This window comes from Podarcis pityusensis (genome assembly GCF_964106645.2).
Source record: "Podarcis pityusensis genome assembly, chromosome: 11".
NCBI classification, from domain to species: Eukaryota; Metazoa; Chordata; class Lepidosauria; order Squamata; family Lacertidae; genus Podarcis; species Podarcis pityusensis.
Genome location: NC_138036.1, coordinates 24,637,137 through 24,661,457, shown reverse-complemented (window position 1 = coordinate 24,661,457; position 24,321 = coordinate 24,637,137). Strand labels below are relative to the sequence as shown.

Here is a 24,321-nt window from a genome sequence, read left to right as displayed (position 1 = left end):
AGACGGAAGAGGTTCAACGTATCTAGACACAGCTCTACAACACATTCAAAACTTGTTTCTTCCATGAAATCTTGAGAACCTCTCTGTAAACACCTCCATAAAGAGACTGAAATCCATCTCAGGAGCATGTGGCAGTGGGACACTGCCTTTCTATGGTAGCAGCTCAGTGCTCCATGAGGCAGGCTATTTGTAACATGTAAACAACAGCATTTTCTACACACCCTTTATAGGACATATTTGTATATACAGAATAATTAAAATGGGAGATACTTAAATGAGGGGGATGGGTTGCTGGGTGAGAGGAGTCAGAACTCAAGATGGTTGAAAGGCCAACTTCCCCACCTCACAGATGCCTGGAGCAACATAAACATTTTTCAGAATAAATCCCTTGCCTTGGTAAATAGTACCCAGTTAGCTTCTACAAAATACGCCTCACTTTTCAACCTCAATATGACTCCTTTCCATATATTGCCACTCCAAACTCCTTTGGCACCACTGCTACTGCACCCCAAAGGATCCTTCCTTCCCACAGATGACAATTCTCCACCATATAAACCCTACTTTAACATAACCCTTAAAAATATGCCAAAACAGCTGTCTCATCCATTCCTGGTACCCTAAACAAGTGTTGTCATTCAACATCCATTGCACACCACCAACCACTCTACACCCTTCCCTCTTGGGTGTAAAAAGCAAGTGATACACAAGGCTCGTGTTCAAATCCCTATGCTGCCTTATGCATTGCATACTCCTTGACACATGAGCTGCTAATTTATAGGGAACAATGGGAGATACTGGTGCTGAACAACCCTGTGCTATCCATTGCTGAGTTATATTTTCTTCTATGTATATTAGCTCTAGCTCCAACTAAAACAGAGTGACACAAAAGGTCCGGTGATCCCCACATTGAGGACTCCAGAAGCCTATATTTTGGACAGTCCTGGTACAAGAAAACTTCTAAGGCTGTGTTTACACAGTCATCACTGTGAACTTATTTCATTGTTATGTTGCTTATTGATAAGACATTCCTAAGATGAAGATGCAGATTTAGGCAAAAGCCCTGTGTCTTCTCAGCCTCACGTGTGTCATGTTATAGACCCTGGTATCCCTGAAAATAGTTCAACGTGTCCAGAAGTCTAACATTTAGCTACCAAACATTCTGTTTCTTTACCCAGGTATTTGAACAGATTTTACTGATTTACTGAAAGTTTCCACCTGCTTTAAAGTTTCATTTGCTGTCTTAATTGAGGAGGGCGGGGTTTTTTTTTTTTGTATTTGTTCCATGCTATACATTGCCTGAAATCTGGTATACAAATGTTCCAAATAAAATCTTTCCTGTGTTATTTATGGGACTAACTACCACTGTTAGTTTTTTACACTATAGTTCCTCAAGAACTATCATAGGATGCCTATAAAACCCTATGAAGTCGCAATCATCTGCAACCTTTGGAACATGGTTGGGTCAAGTATTGCTCTCCATCCAGGCATGTCACAGTGGTGGCATTAGACACTACTGAAGTTTTCAGAGTACTGCCTCCCCACACAATGTGCACTTAAGCAGCTACAGAAGCCACCCTTTGTTTTGTCCTGTTCCTGACAATTCCATATCTGCTTGGACCTCAAGCAACTGAACGTATTATATTCTCTCCTAGTATTAGCTGGGCCTATTATGATCATCCTTCCGAAAAGTATGTGTAACGTTCCTTACTATAGCTGTTTTCAGTCAAGTCTTTCACTGCATTGCCTAAAGTAGTCCAAGGTGAAATGTGTCTTTTATTGCTGTAACTGTACTTGCAGGTGAATCCATGTAAGAAAGTCCAGTACATCACCACAGATAGAAGAATATCAGTAAGCCTGTACGCTGTACAGAAAGCTAACTCACCATGAACTTGATTGATCTCTGAATTCTGAGAAAGGATTTCATCTGCTAATTTCTGAGCAGTTGGCAAAACTTCTGTATGGTGCACTGTGATCAAATACTGTACAAACTTTTGTAGTTGGTCTCTGTTCATTTGAAAGAGAGTCTCTGAAATGGGAAGATGCAGTTTGACCTGATCTGGCTTGCGAATCCGGTACAAAGAAAGTGCCACGACGTGGGCACAGTAAAATATGTCTTTGTTTCCACAGCTACAGGTCACTGAGGTAATCTTGCAACGATCAAAGCTGATAGCTACATTGCAAACAGTTTCTGGCTCCGATTGCATTGCAGGCTCCGTCACTGTGCCACTCAGGTGGAAACCTGTTCATTGAAGAAACAAAAGAATAAAAAAGGACAATTCAGTCAAGTGTCTATGATTGCCATTTTAAGTGAGAAAAGCACTGTAGTTCATCAACAAGTAGAATGAAGTTTTAAATAGAGACAGTCTTAGACAGCAACTGTGGTCTTCGGCAGCAGCCACTAAAAGTCACCCAAAGGAACAGTGTGCATATAAATAGCTTCGTACACACAAAGTAGTCATTGTGGTAGAAAATGACTACAGAAAAAAAACAGGAAACAGACTGAACAGGCCAGTGCGCTAAGCCTCCATTACTTTAGAACTCTCATGGCAGTACATTTTCCAGCTCCACAGACAGCAAACACTAGTTAGAACCTTCCATCAGTGGAATCTGGCAGGACTTAACGGGTTTAAGTAAGAAGAAGAAGAAAAAGAGTTCACATGAATGTCAAAACAATATTCAGTGGTTCTGTAGGGGTTACTCAGTTAATTCTATGCTGTTCATTTATATTTGTTTCACAGCCTGATAATGAGAATACACCTTCACAGGAAGAAATAACCATTTCTAGATCACTGATGAGTTTACCCATGTGTTCAGACCTAGAAATACCACAAACACTTAATCTTAGTTATGCAGTGCTCTTAAGTGAAGAATGCACATGAGTGAAATGGCCATGATGCATATACATATTTTTCTCTTGTGTAAATGTGTATGCAGCCAAAATAGGTAGGGTACAGTTAGCAAAACATCCTTTTGCTATAACATTTACTCCTAATAGGCCTACACAAACTTTAACATTGGCCTTCAAGTACCACATATGCCTACTGCAACTTCAGCACAGACTTTGGAGGAGGAGGAGAAAAGCCAAGCTACACCATCATAACTATGGCAAAACACTTTTGTGAGGATGTATATGTCACTGAGGAAAGTTGCATGACGTAATGCTCCCCCATACAGAAGAGGATCCCTTGCACTCAGAAAACTTGCATGCAAGGTAGGAAAGCGTATCCTACCGTTCTGTGCTGTGCTAAATTTATCATATAGACTTAGTTGTGGGGAAAGCATTTAAATATGTGATACCTTGCCTGCAATGCAAAGTAATACAATCCAGGAAAGGATCTACAGTGCACTTTTACTGCACATTTAATCCACTTTTGAAATGTCCTCTGTCCACAAAGGTCGACTGTAGATTTGTCCTAGCCTGTAGTTATGTATTAAAAGCTATTTCAAATAAAACCAGTCACAGTACCAACACAACTCTTGTACCAACGATTAGATAAGTTGTATCCAAGATTAAATAAAGGGTATCAATTTTGCATGTCCAAAGCATTGTGAAACAAAAGATTGATGTGAGTAACTTCGGGTGTGTCTTGTTAGCAAATGAATGTTAATGAAGTGAAAGGCAAGACAAACCAAAATGGAAAGGGAAGAGAAATAAAGCACTGAGCTATGATTCATGAATTCCTTTTGGAGTGACACTGGTTCTCTACCTGCCCATAGGAATCCAATCCATTTTCCACATAATTTTCAATTAGTAATCTCTTCCTGACCATAAAAGACATTCAATTAATTTTATTTATTCATAAAATGTATATACTGCTTGAATGTATTTAAAAAAAACACCTCAAATTGATTTACAAATAAGATAAAGCAGTATCACTAAAAAAGATGTTATGAAAATGTAGAGCTAGTGTCATCAGCATACTGATGGCACCTCATCCCAAAACACCTGATGACCACTCCCAGCGGCTTCATGGAGGTATTAAATGTGGCACCCCATAACGTAGCCACCAGGGGGGCAAAAACACTCTCCCAATGCTACTGCCTCTGGATTTGGTCCTGAAGGGAGAATCAGAACCACTGTAATAGTGCCCCCAATTCCTACTCCCCAGAGATGGTCCAGGAAGATACCATGGTCAATGGTATGAAAAGTCGTTGAGAGACAATCTTCACAGGAAAAAAACCAGAAGCCTTACCCAGCAATAATGTTTAGGCAATCAGCTCCCCGCCCCCCCCATTGGAATGTACTCACTATTTTTTAAAACGCATCTACAGTAATGCAAAGTTTTGATATCAACTCAGTGGCTTGGTAGAACATGAGACTCTTAATCTCAGGGTTGTGGATTCAAGCCCCACGTTGGGCAAAAGATTCCTGCATTGCAGGCATTTGGACTAGATGACCCTAGTGGTCCCTTCCAACTCTGATTCTATGATCTTGAGTTTCCCCTCCACAAAAGGAGGGGCTCCATCTGTTCACAGAAGGGTCTTTGATCCAGCAGAGACTCTTAATGGTGGAGGTGATTTGTGCCGATTAACCCTTTCCTCTGCAGCACTCCACAGCCCTCCCATCTGGAGATTTTCAGGGAGGGAAGAGGAGGGGCAAGGAGAAATCCGTGGTGGTTTCTCTAACTGTGAGGATATTGCATGGCTCTATACAGTACTGAAACACAGGTACAGGGTTCATACAAACCCAAAGAACACCTGTGGCCTCTCTTGATTCGAGTATGGCTTGTAGCAACTACGAAGCAGCTCTAGTACTGAAATGATTAAGCAAGAGAAGAAGGAACACAAACACATTTAGCCAACTTGAGACTTGCTATAAATGCTGTTGGCAATTTTCATATGGAGGTTTTTCTCTCTTCTGGACGTTATCCTTCTTTCTTCGGTATAATTTTACTTTTTACTGTAACCTCGTATAGTTTCCAGTCAAGACAGCAATAAAAGGCCACAGAAAACCGCAGCAGCGAACACTTCCAAGATGAGGAGCTGGGATGGTCACACGACACCAACCTCAAAATTCCAGCTGCCAGGAAAGACCAAGGCTCCCAGTCAAGTGCCTAACATTGTGGTCAGGCAACCCTAAACTAGGCTCTCTCTGAAGGGACACAAGGGCTGACTGACACCCCACACACTGGGACCAAGCATGATAATGGCCAGACATCCAGTCACAGAGGAAACAAGTGATAATGTCCAAGGTTAAAGTAAGATTTGTTTGAGACAGAACTTCCTGTTCTCATTATCACCAGCTGCATCCTTAACCAAGTTCAGAATACAAAGCCAAGTGATAATGTTTTTGACAGAACTCCGTAACATTTTGCTAGACCCCTGTTATTCTCAACTTCCACCTGATCAGTTTTCATGTCAAGTAGCTGCTATATCCCACAAACTTAGCCATCAGCTGAAAAAGCCAGTAAAGTGGTACCTCTGGTTATGAACTTAATTCATTCTGGAGATCCGTTCTTAACCTGAAACCATTCTTAACCTGAGGTACCACTTTAGCTAATGAGGCCTCCCGCTGCCACCGCGCCACCGGCGTGCGATTTCTGTTCTCATCCTGAGGTAAAGTTCTTAACCCGAGGTACTACTTCCAGGTTATTGGAGTCTGTAACCCAAAGTGTTTGTAACCCGAGGTGTTTGTAACCCGAGGTACCACTGTAGCATGCACAGCAAGAATTTGGCTCATCTCCCTTCAACGTTAAACCTGTACTGGATGACTAAACATTGGTCAGAACATTGGTCATTCCAGCTCAGTATTGTCTACACCGCCTGACGGGGGAAATACTCAGTCCCACCAGGAGATGCAGAGGATTCAACAAGGGACCTTCTGCATGCAAAGCAATGCTCTACCACTGAGCTACAGCCCTTCCCTGTAAGGATCTGTAGATCTCAATACACAAATATGCACAGCTCAGTGCAATTCCATGATGCTTTAACTCAGATTCCTACATCGCAGGGTGTTGGTCTAGATGACCCTCAGGGTCCCTTCCACCTCTACAATTCTATGATTCTATAAATGAGGACATCACACTAAATCCAATGTTCTCTAACTGCCTTGCCACAGCACTACGCACACTGAGCTCCTCAAAGGGGTGTGTTGTTTCCAATAGGTAAAACTAAAAACTTTACTGGCAGGAACTTGCCAAACCAAGTCACAGAGTTCTCAGCTGCCACACATAAACCACCCATAATATCAGTTTAGAGACAAAAAGACAGACAGACAGACAGACAGACAAGTATGATGTAGAGAGAAATGTTCAGCCACCTCACTAAGTCAATCACATGTTAAAACAAACCTAAAATAACCCATTCTTTTTACCATTCCATTCACTTTTAAAACTTACTGCTTTTGTTTCTATTCTCCCAGAAGAGCCAAAGATTACTTCCTGTTCAATACTTTTCAGCTACGGTAAAGGAATGTTAAAGATTTGTCTCCATGCAGAGGAATTAATGTTTGTTCCAAAATAATATCACTCTCCCTACAGCACCTTGACCTTTACTTTACTCCAATCAAAGCCTACACACACAAAGTGAAGGGCAACACTTGTGACTTCTGAAGAACTATATTCATATAATGAATTTCATAAGGAGCATTATGTTATGTGAGCTCCTACCTGCAGCCTTGCATCATAGAGCCCAGACATAGGTTTGCCACCTCAGTGAGAATGAGGCCACAGTCCAACAAAGATTTGTAGGTTTAGGTTACTACAATACTTTATCTTGTCTTTCCTGTTTATGTAGTAGAAAGCTGTCTTTTCTGATAAGAACTGCGGAAAGCAAGAGCCTCAAAACACTTCCTCTGTTTTCTTCTTCCAGAATCACCATTTGGTTGCAAAATCACAACAGATGCTGTAAAAACTACTTTACCCTCTAAGAAGGGGAGAGGGGAGAGTGTCGAAATCTTATATTTGAGTCTACAAATTTCATGCTATTATTACATAATTTAGGTTTTAACCATGGTTAGCGGATCAGGTATCTAGTTATTGACAAACTATTTTCACAAAAAGAGGGGAGAGGTTTAATGTATCTCTGCTCGTATACCTCTTGGAAATTTGAGGTCTCCTCAACAGATGGGCATTCATGTGACAGCGATTGGACAGCAGCCTGCAGTTGTCACTGGATGAGAAGAGAGAAAACTGGTCCATTCTCCAGTGCAAATTCCTCAGCAGATCTCCTCACAACTCCCCCCTCCCCATTATTCAGAAACCAATGCCTGCCAGTTCCTCTTACTGCAACATGAACAAATGTCTGCCTGTCCATTTGTAGCAATAAATGAAATTTAACACAAAGTAACAGATGAGCAATCCTCTTTATAAATTAACCCTCCCTTACCCACCCACCCCCAAAGTATCCTTGGATTTGCTTCCATTAAAAGCACATCTCACCACATCCTGCTGACTATGGTTGCCAGAACACTCCCCCAACTCCTCATCTCCCTCCAGTCTCTTGTGGACTATAGAGCATAAATTAGCTATTCATTACATGTGAAGGAGTCACAGATAGAGCTGCACCCTGCTGAGGGAGACTGCTATTTTACATGTCAATTTCACAACGAAAGCATCTGCTTCTTTCCTAATATGTATATTTAAAGCTGCCGCACAACGTGCAGATTATATGCTGTTCGTTGCCTGCTTGTTCAGATATCATGAACTCCTAAGTAACATTGCTCAAAATTATTCCCTTCGAGGCCTCCATTTCTTAGCATTGTTTGTAACATACCCGTTATGTCCCCAAAGTGAATAACTTGTGTCCTTTAAAGGTTGTAGTCAAAATAATTGGGATGCGGGACAATTTTTGGCTCACAACTGCTTATGCACTAATACAGTGGTACCTTGGTTTATGAGCATAATCCGTTCCGGAGGTCCGTTCGTAAACCAAAACAGGTCGTAACCCAAGGCGCGCTTTTGCCAATGGGGCCTCCAAAAAAAAAACACAGGTTGTAATCCAAAAGAATCGTTCATAATCCAAAAAAAGGGTCATAATCCAAAAAAAGTTCGCAAACCAGGATGTGCATTTCCGGGTTTGAATTGGTCGTAATCCAAAATGGTTGTAAAGTAGGCTGTTCGCAAATCAAGGTACCACTGTATTAGTATCTTGTGCATTTTTTAAAAAAATCACCTTATAGAACCAGCCATTACTCATTTCAAATGCACGACAAACACAGAACTGTTACACAACGACCGTATGAAAAACCTGGTATAAAAGCATAAGGTGATGTAACAAACCCATTGCCCAACTGCAAGGCAAAAGAACTCTGTAACCACCAAGTGAACACAAGCGCCAATGCTTTTATTGAGAGAGAGAGAGAGAGAGAGAGAGAGAGAGAGAGAGAGAGAGAGAGAGAGAGCGCCTAAAACCTGAAGAACAATTTTTTGTATTATTGGTTTCATTCCTGCCTGCATCATGTCAGTAGGAAACTGAAGCAGGATTAAGCCCCAGAAATGATTGGTAAATTACCCCATGCAAAGCAGCTGAGGGAGTGGGGAAAGAGTGATGCGTAGAACTGCCAGGGGGAAATGTGCTCAGTCTATTACAAACACATCTTTACAGCGTGGAAAGGCTGAAGATACCCGCCCACTTCTCTACTTCATCAGCCTCTCCCAATGCACCTTTCTCTGGAGATGGGGAGGGCATGTAATGACCAATTCAGCCTTCAGCTATATACCACAACTGTTTTGAGTAGGCAAAGAGCTGGCAAGGAATTTCCAGATAAGGCACGTTCAGGTGTTATTAACGACAGCTACAATTCTCAGCCCACAAACTGGAATAACTAGTTCACCAGTTGTACCAGTGCTTTATGCTGGTGAAACTAGTAAGGCTGCCTGCCTCCTTCAAAAGGGCAACATGAAAGTCTGTTCATTAAGCCAGAATGATTTAAAATACAGCCCTAACAGTTGCTTACCCTATACATGTGTGCGCACACACACACACACACAACTACGCCTGGAGTAATTATCTTGATTTTGAGCAAAATCACATCTGTTTGTGTGCAAGTAAATACAGCCCGACAGCAATTTGGTTCATCTATCAGAAAGAATCAACTGCAAGCTTAATAAGAATTATTTGCATTCTGTACAATGGTGTATTTGTTCTTTCAAGCTATTACAGTGATAATTTGAACGCATGTACTGTGTACTAAATTTAAGGTGCTCAAAGCCATAAAGCACAATGTATTCCAATTGGATAATTCTAAGCCCAGATCATTTAATGTCAAACATTACTGCATCTAGTTACAGAGCTGTTTACCAAAGCAGCAGCTACGCTGACTTTTCTGCAGCAGCTATACCCAACATTTTAAATGGCTTCATTTCGTTCAGCTAACGCTCCTCAAGAGGGGGAAAAAAAGCAGTGTTTAAGTAGTCTGAAGAGTTTTCAGTCTATACTGAATTCGGGGGGGGGGGCATAAAATGTTACACTTGTGCTCAGCAAAATTACACTTACATGAGAAAGGGGAGGTGATTTTCACTGATTTTGCCAGGGGCCCCACACCCCTCAAAAAGTTGCTGCAGAGGACTACAGGGGATTGGGGAGGGAATCACTAAAAATAAGTCTCTCCTATTCCTCCAACAGAAGCTTCCGATAGATTACTGTTGTCCGTACATGGAATCCCAACTCTAGATCCAACAAAATACATTGCAATTCCTGCACTGCAGGAAGTTAGAGTAGATGACCCTATGGGTCCCTCCCTCCTAGCTATAAAATTCTACTATTCTATGTTTGTGATTTTGCAAATACTGTTTAAATCTTTGAGAATAGATATTATGAGGCTGCATGTTTGGTATGGATCAGGGACTGTATAAAACTGGAAAAGGAAGAAGCATTGGACTTAGAAGGCCACGATAACATACAACAGCAGCAAGAGTCTTGATAGCACAAGGATGGAAGAATGAGGAAACCCCGAGAAAAGAACAGTGGCAAGAGAATAACATGTGTTGAGAAATCAGAGAGAGGAGCTGAGGGAAGTCTCGGGGGGGGGGTTTCGATGGAGAGGTGGGGGGAAAGGGGGAAATAATGAATATTATAAGTTTTGATATTTTGTTATGTTGAAATTGTTAATTTTTTTTAAAGTAATATTTGAGAATAGAAATAGGTATCAAGGCATACAACATCCACACAGTTTTAATGAAAATTAATTACCAAGGGATAGATCAAACATAATGTTTAGTGCAAGAAGTAGGAGAGCTGGCATGCTTGCACAGGTGATTTTCATTGTGCAAGTGATAGTGCAAGCAGAAGTATACAATAGGTTAACACTGTGTACACTTCCACTAGCCCACACCATCCACTGGATTTGGGATTCCTGCAAGCAGATTGGTTGTTGTGTCAGTGGGCTGCCACAATTGGACCTCACTCCTAAATTCTACTTTATTCCCAAACTTCCTAACATGCTATCCTGGTACTGGATCAAAATAAGATAAAAGGGAATCTGTTACCATTCCTAGTAAACCATGCGCCTTAAGAGTAAGCAAAATAAATATTAAAAATTGCATTGCTAAAGGGTTTTTTCCATTTTGACTGCAATCATAGTCAATCCCCTGTGATATCTTTGACAATTTTAATAAGGTGCAATTTAGTCAACTTGAATATTGGGTTCATAGAAACTATCAAAATAGTTAAGGGGGCATCCCGTTTTACTCTTTTCCTCTAACTAATGTAGATGATTACTATCTATGCAGATATCTAAAACATATGCAATTGATAGAATTGCATCAATTCTAGAAAGGTGCACTAGATGCAATAAATAAAATTGTGTGTGCTTGAATTTATAATTGTGGGTAATTGAATCCTTACAGGAGCTTGTATTTGGACTCCCTGTCAAAGATAAAGCAACTATACCAATTCTACACGAAATCAGGAAAACCAGTTTCATGGTGAATTCTAGAAAACTGTACATGAAAAAATTAGCTTCATCTTGTGTGATCCTTATTGTTCCTTCATTTTTTAATTTTTTTTTAAAAAACCTTGCAATTAAAAGAAACCAAGAGGTCACACAGCAGCTATCTATACATTCTTTGAAATGGCACACTGATCTCCATATGCTAGCTGGCATACAGAAGAAATTACACCGAAGAAATATGCTATTATTTTGAAGAACACTTGCTTATATTATCTAAAGCCCATTCTATAGGGTCACATCCAACATCACTTTTTCATTCACACTGCCCATAAGTGCAAGCCTTTAATGTGGAAATAGCTTGACGTAAAATGATTCAAACAAGGCTAGAAAGTTGGGTTAAAAATAAAATGTCAGTTTTAAATGCATGGGCAACCAAGCATCCTGGCTTGTTCCAGCCCTCCTTCCAGGAACTAAGAGGCTGGCTACACAGACAGTATGTCAAATGGTAAAACTATTCCTGGACTGTATCAGCTCAGATTGTTGATAGTTATGTGACTGAATGCTCTCCTCCCTCCTCTCCAAACCCCCAAAGATTTATGAACACAGTACACTTGTATTAAGAAAAAGTGTTCTGTTCCAGCCTGCTCTTCAACATCTACCCTCCAAGGAACAGGCATTTTTTATTTTTATTTCTGCGCATAGCATGGGATACCGCCACCATTATCTCCAGGTCAACTTAGTAAAAACATAAATAAATCCTAGCCAGTTTTAACCCTGTGTTCTCCTGTCTGGCTGTGAAGCCATGCACATTCTATTTGAGTAATCATTCCTTCATTGTCTCATTTCATATACAGCAGTACCTCAGGTTACAGACGCCTCAGGTTACAGACTCCGCTAACCCAGAAATAGTACCTCGAGTTAAGAACTTTACTTCAGGATGAGAACAGAAACTGAGTGGTGGTGGCGCAGCGACGGCGGGAGACCCCATTAGCGAAAGTGGTACCTCAGGTTAAGAACAGTTTCAGGTTAAGAACGGACCTCCAGAACGAATTGTTCTTAACCCGAGGTACCACTGTACTGAAAAAAGGCTAAGTGATATTAAAGATGAAGCTACCCTATATCAAATCAGACCATCGGTCCACTTAGCTGAGTACTGTATACACTGACCGACAGCAGTTGTCCAACATTTCAGAAGAAAGTCATTTGATGCCTACCTGAAGATGCCTAGGATTGAGCCAAAGACCTTCTTTAGGCAAAGTAATTGCTCTACTAGTTTGTATGGCCCTCCTACTATCGTGCTGGTATGGTCCTTCCAGCATAGCCCTTTAGTTTCTGTACAATACACCACCACCAGAAATAAAAGATTAAAAAAACACCCCTTTCTCTTGAGGCACCTAAAAATCATAATTTTATTTTGATGCTAAGCATAAATCAGATGCTCGTGTTAACAAGAATGAACACGTTTCCCACCCCATGCAAGCCCTTCTTGCTTCCTTGATCAATTCTTTGGTCACGTATAAGTATTTTGCTACTGGGCTTTGGTACTTGGCTGTGTTCTTGAAGATATTGCTATCCTTTAAGTGTTTTACAGGGAAGGGGGGGAAATCAATATTGCCTTGAGGCAGCACATCAACACATCCTTTTAAGAGATGCTTGTGCTATGATAAAAGAAAGGAAGTTGTTCAGGTTCTACGTAGACCTCAGACATATACCTTATTTTACCACCAACCTGGCAAAACTGATCCCGCAGATTCTTTTATCAGGAGAAACTCACTTACCACTTGCCCCTGTGTGTCAGTAACAGCACCCTGAGCGTTCTGTGGCAAAGCTTACTTCCTGGACACAATGGCCATAAACAAAGTGAGTTGTTGGTGTAACTCAAGTCCTGAAAATAAATCATTTTGCCCTGCCTTAAACACAGTTTTGAAAAGGCTTGTTTTGTTATCCATTTAAAGGATAACTGCACATAAAAACGCCAGCTTGGGTGGACATGGATTGATGCACTATTCAAGTCTTTAGTACTTCTAAAGTTGGCCTCTATGGCCCCATTTGTTCAGTTTGTCCAGATTTCATCACCATCCAACCAATGATGCATATACAGTCAACATTTCTTTTCCCAAACTCCAAGCACTGCACCAGCCAAAGTTTCACTTAATGTTGTTGAGAAGGGGGAGGCAACATTGCCTTGAAAATCTCCCAGAGAAGCAGGCTGTTGTATTAGAACAAACAGCAGCTTGTTTCTATCGCTCCTTTGTTTGACAAGTCTGAGCTGGCTAGAAAGGTCATTTATGCCTCAAAGCATCAAATTAACATTTGGAGGACATGAATTTTAAAAATGGCTATTTGGTTCTGCTTTCTGAATTCCTAATCTTTTTTTTAAAAAAAATCTGACTTAGCCAAGAACCTAAAGGAAAATAGTCTTTCCTCAAGCAAACTAAGCATTGATTTTATGTCCATGTCAGCCGAAGCCAACTATATCTTAATTAAACCTCATTTTTAAACAGGTTTTAAGCCAGTTGGCTGAAGTGATGTCAACCCCATGGAACAGTGTAGAAGGAAAATCACTGTTTCATCACCACTGAAGAACTCTTCAATAGTTCATACACAACATTAATAAAGGTTTCCTGACCCTTTAAAGCAAGTCCCACACCAGATTCTGTGTGGAATCTCTACAAAGCCTAAACTTTTAAGCAATTTAGCTGGAAGAGCTACCCAATACTGCCCCTACCAACCTTCAGAATTTCTGCAAGTCTTCTAAAGCCAACTTTCACAGACCCGGGATCCACCCGACCTACAACAGAACCGACTCAATTTACACAACAGATTTCCATTCTCCTATGTCTGCTCTGGCTCCCAGTCTTTTCTTAAAAACATAAACAAATTAACAAGGATGGCAACCACTGACACAACCTACTTTAGATCAGAATGTGACTTGGTTCAGGGTCAAAACTTGCCAGCTGAAGACCAGGGCTTCAGGTAAAGGGATTCTAATTATATTAGTAAGGTACCTCAAATTCAGAGCTGGCAAACTTGACATTACTTTAAAAATACCAACTTTTTCTACTACAGGATTTTCCCCATAATCACTTATTTAAACTTTCCATCCAAGCTAAATGTCCCCTCCCCAATTTAAGTACAGTGGTACCTCAGGTTAAGTACTTAATTTGTTCCGGAGGTCCATTCTTAACCTGAAACTGTTCTTAACCTGAAGCACCACTTTAGCTAATGGGGCCTCCTGCTGCTGCCGCGCTGCCGGAGCCCGATTTCTGTTCTTATCCTGAAGCAAAGTTCTTAACCTGAAGCACTATTTCTGGGTTGGCAGAATCTGTAACCTGAAGCGTATGTAACCCGAGGTACCACTGTACTTGACACCAAACATACAGCACTGTTTGATACCTGCCAGACACACACAGCACCTTTTGCAACAAACTAGTGTGGCAACACCCAAGTTCACAATTCCTCCAAAAAAAAAGCTCGAGGATGAGCATTCCACAGTGATATAGACAATGAACATGTACCAATTCTCATTTGAGAAGCTTCTGGCTTAATTAGTAATGTGTACAGAACTGTCTGTGCAGGCAAAGAACACCCGGAACAGGCATTTGCATTTCAGTACATTTCTTTTGATTTCCAAAACCAACAAGTATTAGCATTTGCTAGAAAAGAAAATGGTACCTTCAGTATACCCATCTCCACTTGCTACTGGGAAAGACACAGCAAGCCCAGCTTTTTAATCTGGTGTATAAATCTGTTGGGATGCAGGTGGTGCTGTGGGTTAAACCACAGAGCCTAGAACTTGCTGATCAGAAGGTCAGCGGTTCGAATCCCCGCGACAGGGTGAGCTCCCATTGCTCAGTCCCTGCTCCTGCCACCCTAGCAGTTCCCAGGTCCTAGTCCAACTCTCTAAAGGGTATACCACACTACATGGACTCTAAGCTTTATAAATTTACTTTATAAATCTGTTGCCAAATTTGTTCTTCTATGCAAAGGTAAAGGTAAAGGGACCCCTGACCATTAGGTCCAGTCGTGGCCGACTCTGGGGTTGTGGCGCTCATCTCGCTTTATTGGCTTCCGGGTCATGTGGCCAGCATAACTAAGCCGCTTCTGGCGAACCAGAGCAGCGCACGGAAACGCCATTTACCTTGCCGCCAGAGCGGAACCTATTTATCTGATCGGCAAGTCCTAGGCTCTGTGGTTTAACCCACAGCACCACCCGCGTCCTCATCAGAAATAGCTACATCTCACTTGCAAAACCAGTGGGGGGGGGGAAACGTGGGAGACAGGGTTGTTTTATAGCAAAGGTTGCTCAAAGGGGGATCAGGTAACAACTGTAAGCTCCTCCATAAGTCACCTCTAATTTAGTGGTGTGGCTCTTTTACATCAAAGATGCAGTCTATTTCCTGATGAGATGTATTGTCAGTCAAGGATGGGATATTGTTACCATATTTCCCAGTAACGCTAAGGATCATCAATATGGTATTCCCCTATTTGCATGGATTTCCATTTACCCTCAGAGGTATTTCAAAGCAGATTGCTCTTTCACTTCCTGCCCCAATACAAGGAGATGAAAGCTGACAAATTCTCCAAGGGGAAAATTTGTTTTTCAACACCATCTACTCAGCTAAGACCCTTGGACAGAACGCGCCATGTGGGTTTCAACGTTTTAAGAATAAAGGTGCTTCAAGGGTCCACCATGGCAATCTGCCAATGTGAAACCACTGGCTGGGCAAGGTGCTGGCTTGTAGTTATGCAGAAGCCTGTCTGGCAACATGACTAAGCCAGAGACTAACAGGCAGGTGTGCCAGGCTTTATTTCACCCGGGTCAAAGACCCCGTTTGGCACACACCCCCATGCACATTTGCATACACACAGGCTGGGAGCCTCAATGGCGCCCCTCTGGAGGCTTCATCCAGGAAAAAGAACCTGGCTACCCCACCACCACCTTAGCTATGGCTCTGCTAACAGGTTATAAGGTTTCAAACAAAATGTGTTTGTGTATGCACAACAATTGTGGAAAGCTTTTGGAGGAAACTCCCACCATTTCCCTTTTCTTAATCATCCCTTGTTCTGGATTATGAGTGGATTATTTTTTTCAAAAAACCTGAAATGCACGGATGATTTAGAAAACACTATGTCAAAGGCCACCCCATCACTATTACTCCACTGCCAGGACAACTTCAAAGGATCAGATCTTCCTGGCTTCAGTTACACCAAATTCACCACATTGCAACCAACCCTCATGTCACTCAGCAAGCCACGCAAGCTTTGACTAATTTCAAGAGGCTATGTGTTAATGCGACACCTGAAACCATAGGGCGAACTTCTTCTATTTATAACATGCTGGTATCTCTGATGACAGGGATGCTTTGCGGTTTGAAAACTTCTTCTGGGGGTCCAAATCTGTCCCTGTTTACAAATGGTCACTAATTTGAAATAACAACTTCTTCTCAAATCTGTCCTGGCTGCAGTGTGGGGATCTTTCTTGAAATTGATAAGACAAAGGTACCTTAGCCACTCTGACGCTACCACATCTGTGCTCTGGTCTCACATGCTGGTGGGGATACAGGGAAAAGACTCTTACCCTCATGTGTGGCAGAGATGATGAGATGTGGCTGTCTTTCTCTAAGATGGTTCATTATTCCCCACAACAAGAGCTTAAGAGGATTCTCTGGTCTTAACTTTGTACTAGGAACAGCATGTGGTTGCAAAGGAAGATCTCATTACTTTATGAGCTACAGCATACACAGAAATCTAATACTGGATATCTCCGGATCCTTAATGTCTACAAAACTGGTTCAGCAAGGTTTGCCATCTGACCCTCTTAGAGAAATGAAAGCGTTACATCAGGCTACCAAGACGTGTGTGGTTATATCCAACATTTCAGCATATTTCCATCTATTTCCTGTGTTGACAAGAACCCATCATTCCCATGCCTACTCTTGGCTCGTTTATTGCTTTGGTAACATGGCCTTAAGGTTTAATTGTTTATTTGTGTGTATCGCCTTGACCTTCTCTCTCTCTCTCTTACAATTTCCACCCAGACACTTTCTCCAGCTCTATCTCTAATATAGTGGTTCTCAAGGCAAGAGGTGGATCTCTTGAAAAATGCATGGTTTCTCCAGGGAGCAATGAGTGTTAAACTTCTGCTAATAAGCACCTTGATTGAGCCTGAAGGCAGGGTTCCAAGTATCAGTACAACATAGGAAACTATGTTCCATCCTCCTTGTACCTATGAGTTCTACACCTTCGTTTCTTTTCCCCACAGGCTAAATAGTGCTGACAGTACAGGGTGAACAATGTCATCTTGGCTTTACTTTCATAAGCTTGCCTTGGGCAAATTGACTATGCAAAAGGGTTTGTGCTCCCCTATACTAACAGAAAGACCTCAATATTACCAAGTCTGGCTCAAAATGTTCTGCTAGCTTGAGTTTCTGAAGACAGCTGTGCTCCTTTCATTTACCAACACATGAACATTTGTTAAGATCAGTATTCTTTTCTCATCCACACACTTTAATGGGCTTAACAGAGATGTTCTGTTCTTCAGGATTCCTGCACAAGTTTTTTTTTCTTGCTGCAATGTGTTTTCCCCTGCTTAAAGAAAAAAGAGGCACCTGTTTCCTCAACAGCCTGAAAGATCATTGAGCTTCACTCACTATGACAAAGAAACTTTGTGTTGTAGGCAAGATACTTGATACCACACAAAGCAACTCCCCTAGACATACAAGGCCCTTTAAAAAATGAAGAAAAGAATTTGAAGTCTGTCATCTTGTTAGCAGCTGGAGCAATATGCATTCCAGAAGGACCCAATACTGCTAGAGAGACACAGGAAATGGGAGAGCAGTCAAGACCACTGTTATAGGCAAAATTAAAACTGTGTTTCATAAAACAAGTCCATTTAGTTAAAGGTATTTAAAAATGTGGTCCTATTTTTACAGCTTTCCAGATTTATGGACATTACTGTAAGTTGGCTCCTCATTTAATTGAGAAATGTTATATTTTAAGCTTTAATTCTGGAAGAGATTTTGGTTGTCCAACTTCTTTAAGGTGCTGCTGAACAGCCTATTGGAATGAACTTCACCAGAGGAGGATAGTTCCTCTTTTATGAAACATCATTTTTGGAAGAACCACATAATAAAAAGGGAAGTGGATTCCTTGGGACAGTCTCTTTGATGAGGTATAAAGTTGAGAACCAAGTACCTTCAACTTCTTTCCCAACTGCTTTACACATTTATTTATTTAAACATTTACATAGATCAAAAAAGGACACTGCTTCTCATGAGCAAGAATTTTACTATTAATTAAATTTATATCCCCACTTCCTCCCAAAGAAGCCCAGGGCAGCAAACAAGTGACATCTTAAAGACAACTAAAATGGCATCTGAAAAACATCTTAAAGGCAAGTCCAACACAGATGCAGACCGGGAAAGACTTTTAATTTCCAAAATTTGCATCTAGAATTTTGACGGCCAGTTGGTATTCCCAGAACAATTTATACAAGAATTCAGGGACTGGAATCTTTCCTCCCTGACTTCCCCTCCTGCCTACAGAATAGATTTCTGTTTCCTGGCAATGTAGTTCCCAGGTACTTTCATATACAAAATATCTACCATTTGGGTTTGTCTGCTTCACAAAAGATGTGTCTAAAGCCCGAACATTTTGAACTCAATCTGGTAAACAAAGCAAAATCAGCCAAGTATCTGTTTTTCAAGTACAATTTCCTCTAAAAGGTATCACATTGCCCCTCCCCATACAAGCATGTAGTTCAATTTTTGAGCACATAGCAAATTTTGGGACACCTTTCACATTCCAAACCACCACTAGCAGAACTGGGCATGAGTGCTTGTCCCAGGTCTCCAGAGCCCCCAAAGCCCTCCTCACTGCCTTCTTCCCTTTCCCCAAACCCCATCTGCAGGTGGGTTTGGATTGCTTCCATCATGCCCTAAAATATTGCTCCAGTAACGCTGTGTAGCCAGGAACTTTGGGATGGTTAGCTGGGTTCAAAGACATACTGGAGACACCAGTTCATGTTATCACTAAGTTACTTTAATGGGAAAGAGCAGAGAGCTGTAACAGCAGCAAGCGGATGAACCTATTCTAAGCCAGGTTGAACTTTGAAGAAGTTTGGGCACAACTTAGAACGTGTTTGGGGTTCCCAGCTTGGAGAGGACACAACAATTTCCAGTCTGCCAGTTGCCAACTTTAGCACGTAACTAACTGGGAATACAAAACAACTGGTGGACAACATTTGGCTCAGTGGATCTTGAGTTGTGCTGGCCAGGCACAGGGCTTTTCATTCTAAATGCAGCTGATTTTTCCATTTTTTTAATGCTGCAGTGAAACACCATGGAGCAACCAGGCTACCCTTTAGACGGAAGAAGCCACTGAAGCCTCACAAAATTCCTCTAAACCTGTGAATGCGACTGCTGAATGATTAAACCATACCTTTTATAGCCAACCTCTGCAATTCATGTTACCACCGTATGGACATAAAGTGTACTTGCAAATCCTTATTTTCCCATCAGCTGTCCTTTCCTTCTCAAAAGTTGTGCAATGGAGCATGCACACAAATCTGGGTCATGAAGATGAAAGGAGCTTGATTAACTATTCATGTTTGAAAATCGGCAAGCAAAGCAAACTTTGTTTCAGCAGTGAAACGGATTCCGATTTTGAAGTAGCTTCTATATAAACGTCTCATTTGTACCATAGATTTCAGCTACATAACATTCTACTAATCAAATTAGAAGCGACAAAGGAGATTAGCTCTCGATAGCAAGGAGGTTTCTGTTTCTGTGGCCAAAACACATTTTATAAAGAGACACTTTTGGAAGGCTGCTTTAGCAAAAAGCTCAGCCAAAGCCCTAGCGTAGGCTGCTGTCTGTCTTTAACATTTGCAAGAGTCATGTTGTGGGTGGGAGAGAATACAAAAATGGCATAGTACGTTCCAACCAAAAAGGCGAATACCCAAAAACTCAAGCAGAACAAACAGTTCCTATCTGCCCTGCACACGCACAAACACCTCTGCAATAACCTTCTTGTCACCACAGCTCCTAGTTGTGAAGGAATCTCATCTTCGCCCCCTGCTTTCTCTACCCTCGCCGAGCCCCTGAAGAGCCGCACTTGAAATCAATGCTCTAATGGCCTCATTTTCCAGAGTTATGTCAAGAAAAATAAGGCAGCACGCAGATAGATCAAGGCAAGCCAATAAACAGTGTTTCGGAGAGAGGAGGAGACTGGGAGCGCTAGATTAATATGAAGTTTCCATAGAAAAGTCATAAAAAAAGCAAGACGCCAATGTTCCGAGTTCAGCTACAGAAGAGGAAACTGCAGCCTCACTCTTCCTGCCATGCTGTGTGTGTGTGTGTGTGTGTGTGTGTGTGTGCGCGCGCGCACACACACACACACACACACACACAGAGCCAGCCAGCCAGCCTACACAGGGCCCCTCCCATCCACACTGTCAGTCTGGCCTGGCCCTCAGCTGAACTGCCTGTGCTGACGTCAGCTGGCGGCTGAGGCAGCATTCCTAAACAGTTCAGATAAACCCACTGGTGGGAAGCTTAGAAAGCCCTCAGCTGTAGTGAAGAAAGCAAGGTTTGGCTGGAAGCCAGACTACTGAGCTCAGCATTTTGTAATGCACTTCCTTTTTGCTTAACAGCTTGCATAATGCCTCAGCCATTCCACCTTTAACCCTCTCCTCACCTAACCTAAATAAAGTGTCAAGGGCTTTATTCACACCAGAGAACAATAGAGGGGGGACTCCCCTGGGGCTTTGAAAAAGGGACGATTAAAGCACATGCTTAACTCTTTGCTCCTTTGAAGAGACAGTGTGCTATTGAAAGCTCCCAGGGCATAATCCCACCAAAGTTAAAGCACTTCTGTGTGGCACAACTTTTAAAAAACAACAACAGTGAATATATGAGCTTAAATATGAAATAATTTACTGCAAAATACCTACAAAACCAAGGAAATAATTATAAAGAAACACTGTCAAGAAAATAACTTTACATTAAGGCAAGGCTATTCGGTGCAGAGCTTACAGACTGTCACATTCAATCGTTCGCACAACATTCCAGAAAACAGTGAAACTAATTTCACACTACAATGGAGAAAACTGGCAAGGGGCGGAGGAGCAGTGTCACAGTCCAAACAAGTACAATCAAGCAGTACATAAATTTTGTTAAATAAAATTAGTAAAAGCTGCCATCTTTTTATTCAAATTGTTAGTCATCTAAGATGGGGTAGTCCAGGTGAATAACAATCAAGTTTAAAAATTAATATGGACAGGAAAACTTCCGTAACTGTCTTTCAGGGAAGTGGAATACCCATTAAATTTCCAGCTCCCCCTCATGTCTCCTTTCCATCTCAAGTGAGATGACGAATGCTCACCTTCCTAGGCAGTTTGTTGGTGACGGTGATAAATGTGTGACTCAGCCAATTTAGGTTAGAAACTGTTCCCCATGGGAAATGGCCTGTTCCTGGACACCATAAAGGGCCAATAGTAGCTGCATGCATGTTGGCCCACTGTTAATGTGGATTATGGGGGGGGGGTGATAATGATTTCCCTTGCTCAGTTGTTTGAATGTACAGTGGTGCCTCGCAAGACGAAAAGAATCCGTTCTGGGAGTCTCTTCGTCTAGCGGTTTTTTCATCTTGCGAAGCAAGCCCATTGACGGATTAGCGGATTAGCGCTATTAGCGCTATTAGCGGCTTTTAGCGGCTTTTAGCGGCTTTTAGCGGCTTTTAGCAGCTTATCAGCTTATCGGATAAGCAGATAAGCGGCTTAGCGACTTAGAAAAAGAGGGGGGAAAGGGGAAAAAAAACCCAGGAACTCGCAAGACATTTTCGTCTTGCGAAGCAAGCCCATAGCAGATTCGTTTTGCGAGGCACCTCCAAAACGGAAAACTCTTTCGTCTAGCGAGTTTTCCGTCTTGCGAGGCATTCGTCTTGCGGGGCACCACTGTACTCCAAACTTTAAAAAATGACATTCAAACATTGTTGTTGTTATTATCATCACCACCACCAGATTTAATACTTTTATACTTTTACTCCCTGTTGCTGATGAATTAACCTTCTCTGGGGGAATTTGGGGCGAGGGCAGTGACCATGTACAAGCTCCCAAATTTACATGCCATGTGCATTCCTGCTACAGTTTTAAAAGTAAGGGAAAGGGAAAGGAAACCAGAGTCGGGTGACCTCGCTGTAAGGGGAGACAGATGGCTGGAAGCCAGCTCAAGCCTTTTGGGGTGCCCTTTTGGGGTATACGAAATTGAGGAGGCAGTATAACTGGTTTGGGGCCTGAGGGAATCCACCACCACCCCACTTCACATCCAGGATTCCCAATACTACTCAGACTCTTAATCACATACATTCAATGGGCATGGGAGTTGTAGCACCTCATCGCCAGAACTGTCTCCCACTACCCATTCGCATGGTCCCTTCTCAGCATTCAAGTGCCAGTCGACCTTGCTGCTGCTTACCTGGTTTAATTCAGTTTTCCATCTCAGCATTATTTTAAACGGAGAAAGAGCTCAATTTAACACCACTTGTTTGTTATTGCGATGTTGTTTTCGTTTTTGCCGCGATCCATCTCGGCAGCACAAGTGACACATAATGGCCAAGAATCGGGGAGGGGGCCTCAATAGTTTGACAGCTCATTACATGGACAGTTCTATATGCATGTGATTGGAACAGTAACAGTCTTAATTCACACAAGGTTTATTACAAATATTTACTGCAGAAGCAAAGTATAAAAATAGTCTTCTACCCCCTCCTCCACCACCACCACCACCAATAGGTCTAAATATGACTCTTGAATTTGCTGTGTTGGAGTAAGCAGATTTGCTGGGAAACTATTTCCCACTCCCTCTTAAATGTAAAAGTACTGCCCTAATTCTGTTTAAATCGGAGAACACAAGTCAAGATCTGAAAGTTATGTTTGCTATGGGGACTGTAACTCTGCCTGGTACATATTATGTGTTGAATATACTGAATCTTGGGGAATAATAGATGTATGTTATGGTTATGCTATCTGTTGGGAAAACACATTCAGATAAATGGCTCTGAACAGTCTAAAGCATTAAACAGACACATTTCCCCGCAAATACTACAAGAATTCAATTCTTCAAGCACTTTCCGGGAAGCAAAATAAACCTTCTACACTACAGGATGATAGAGATTACTTGACTGACTTTGCTTTTTAACTAACTTTTTGCATAATTATGGAAAGAATTCAACATCTTGCTCTCCATCAGCAGAAGCATTTCTGTGGGCCAGATGGAATGATCCTGCCTCTCCTCCCTCCTGAGAGTTGTCCTGACCCTCCAGAGTGGATTTTGGGGAGGCACATGGGGAGAGGGTGGAAAGACCCATTGTGCTACTGAGAGCTCTTGAACTGGCTTCCCCCTATCATGCTAGGTTACTTGGTTGAATGACTTCCAAATATTTAGAGTCCTTGCGATTCTGTTGTGCAAAAAAAAAAAAGTTAGCTAATCAAGTGCATTCTCCAAACAAACATATCTATTTTTTTTCCTCAAATCTCAACATCCTTGTCCGAATCCAGGCCAATGCCATGTTAGAAATCTGCTATAAATTAATTTTTTCCCCAGCTGATTTTTCACTGTGAATTGTTTCTGGGTTTGTCAACTGCCTTGGAAAGGCAGAATAAAAATATTTTAAAATAAAAAACTTTCCGCAGGTAGTACTTGAAACAAAAAATGCCTTCTGCAGCACAAACGCAAGCAAACGCCCCAAACAACCTTGACCTGCAGACCAGTCAACAAATTCCTTGCTGCAAAGTGCGGGGGGGGGGGGGGCAGAAAGAGAGAATGCAAAGACTCATTTTGAAAACAATGTGGTTTGCCTGAAAGATCCTATTTGCATACAGAATAATTCTACTTTGCAATCAAAAACCAACCAGTAATGTCATGTATACACCTAAAAAAAAATAAAAATCAATAAGACACCATTAGATTGCTATTTGATATGACTGCCTTCCATGCTGCTCCCCAGGTGTAGCCTATAAAGGTTACACAGGGTAAAATATTTTAGCTAACCTGATTCCTAGATATATTTGTTTTGGAGGGGGGAGAAACCTCAAGTCTTCTGGAGATTTTCAAAATAGTTTTAGGATGTGAAGATTTTATATTTTCATATAAAAGTATTTAAAGGCATTTATTCAAATTATTCAATTGGACAGGCCTCAAGAAAATATTTTATTTATTCACATTTCTATCCAAACTTTCCTGTCCAGACATGAGATTGCCCATTTTATTTACAACCATCCAGAATGTTATACTAGGACAGAGAAACTTGCCCAGCCCAAGATACTGAACGACTTGCATTTGCTTAATCGCTATTACTTAGAACTTAAATGCAGAAATCCACAGTGAGCTTAAGTTGGGTCATATAGGTTTTAAGATTAAGCTGGGATTTATCTTGTCCAGTCAGTTCTATATGACTGTGTATGAGCTGTTTATGTAGCACAGCATAAA

General features: G+C 41.6%; 1 protein-coding gene across 2 annotated transcripts in view; it reads right to left on the bottom strand.

Annotated features, from left to right (window-relative positions):
- Positions 1-24,321, bottom strand: part of ZSWIM6 (zinc finger SWIM-type containing 6) — a 92,662-nt gene that overhangs the window by 46,724 nt on the left and 21,617 nt on the right. For both annotated transcript variants that reach the window (XM_080972308.1, XM_080972309.1), the window contains exon 2: positions 1,883-2,239. In XM_080972308.1, the coding sequence (XP_080828434.1) occupies positions 1,883-2,239 (357 nt within the window). The remainder of the gene's footprint in view (positions 1-1,882; positions 2,240-24,321) is intronic.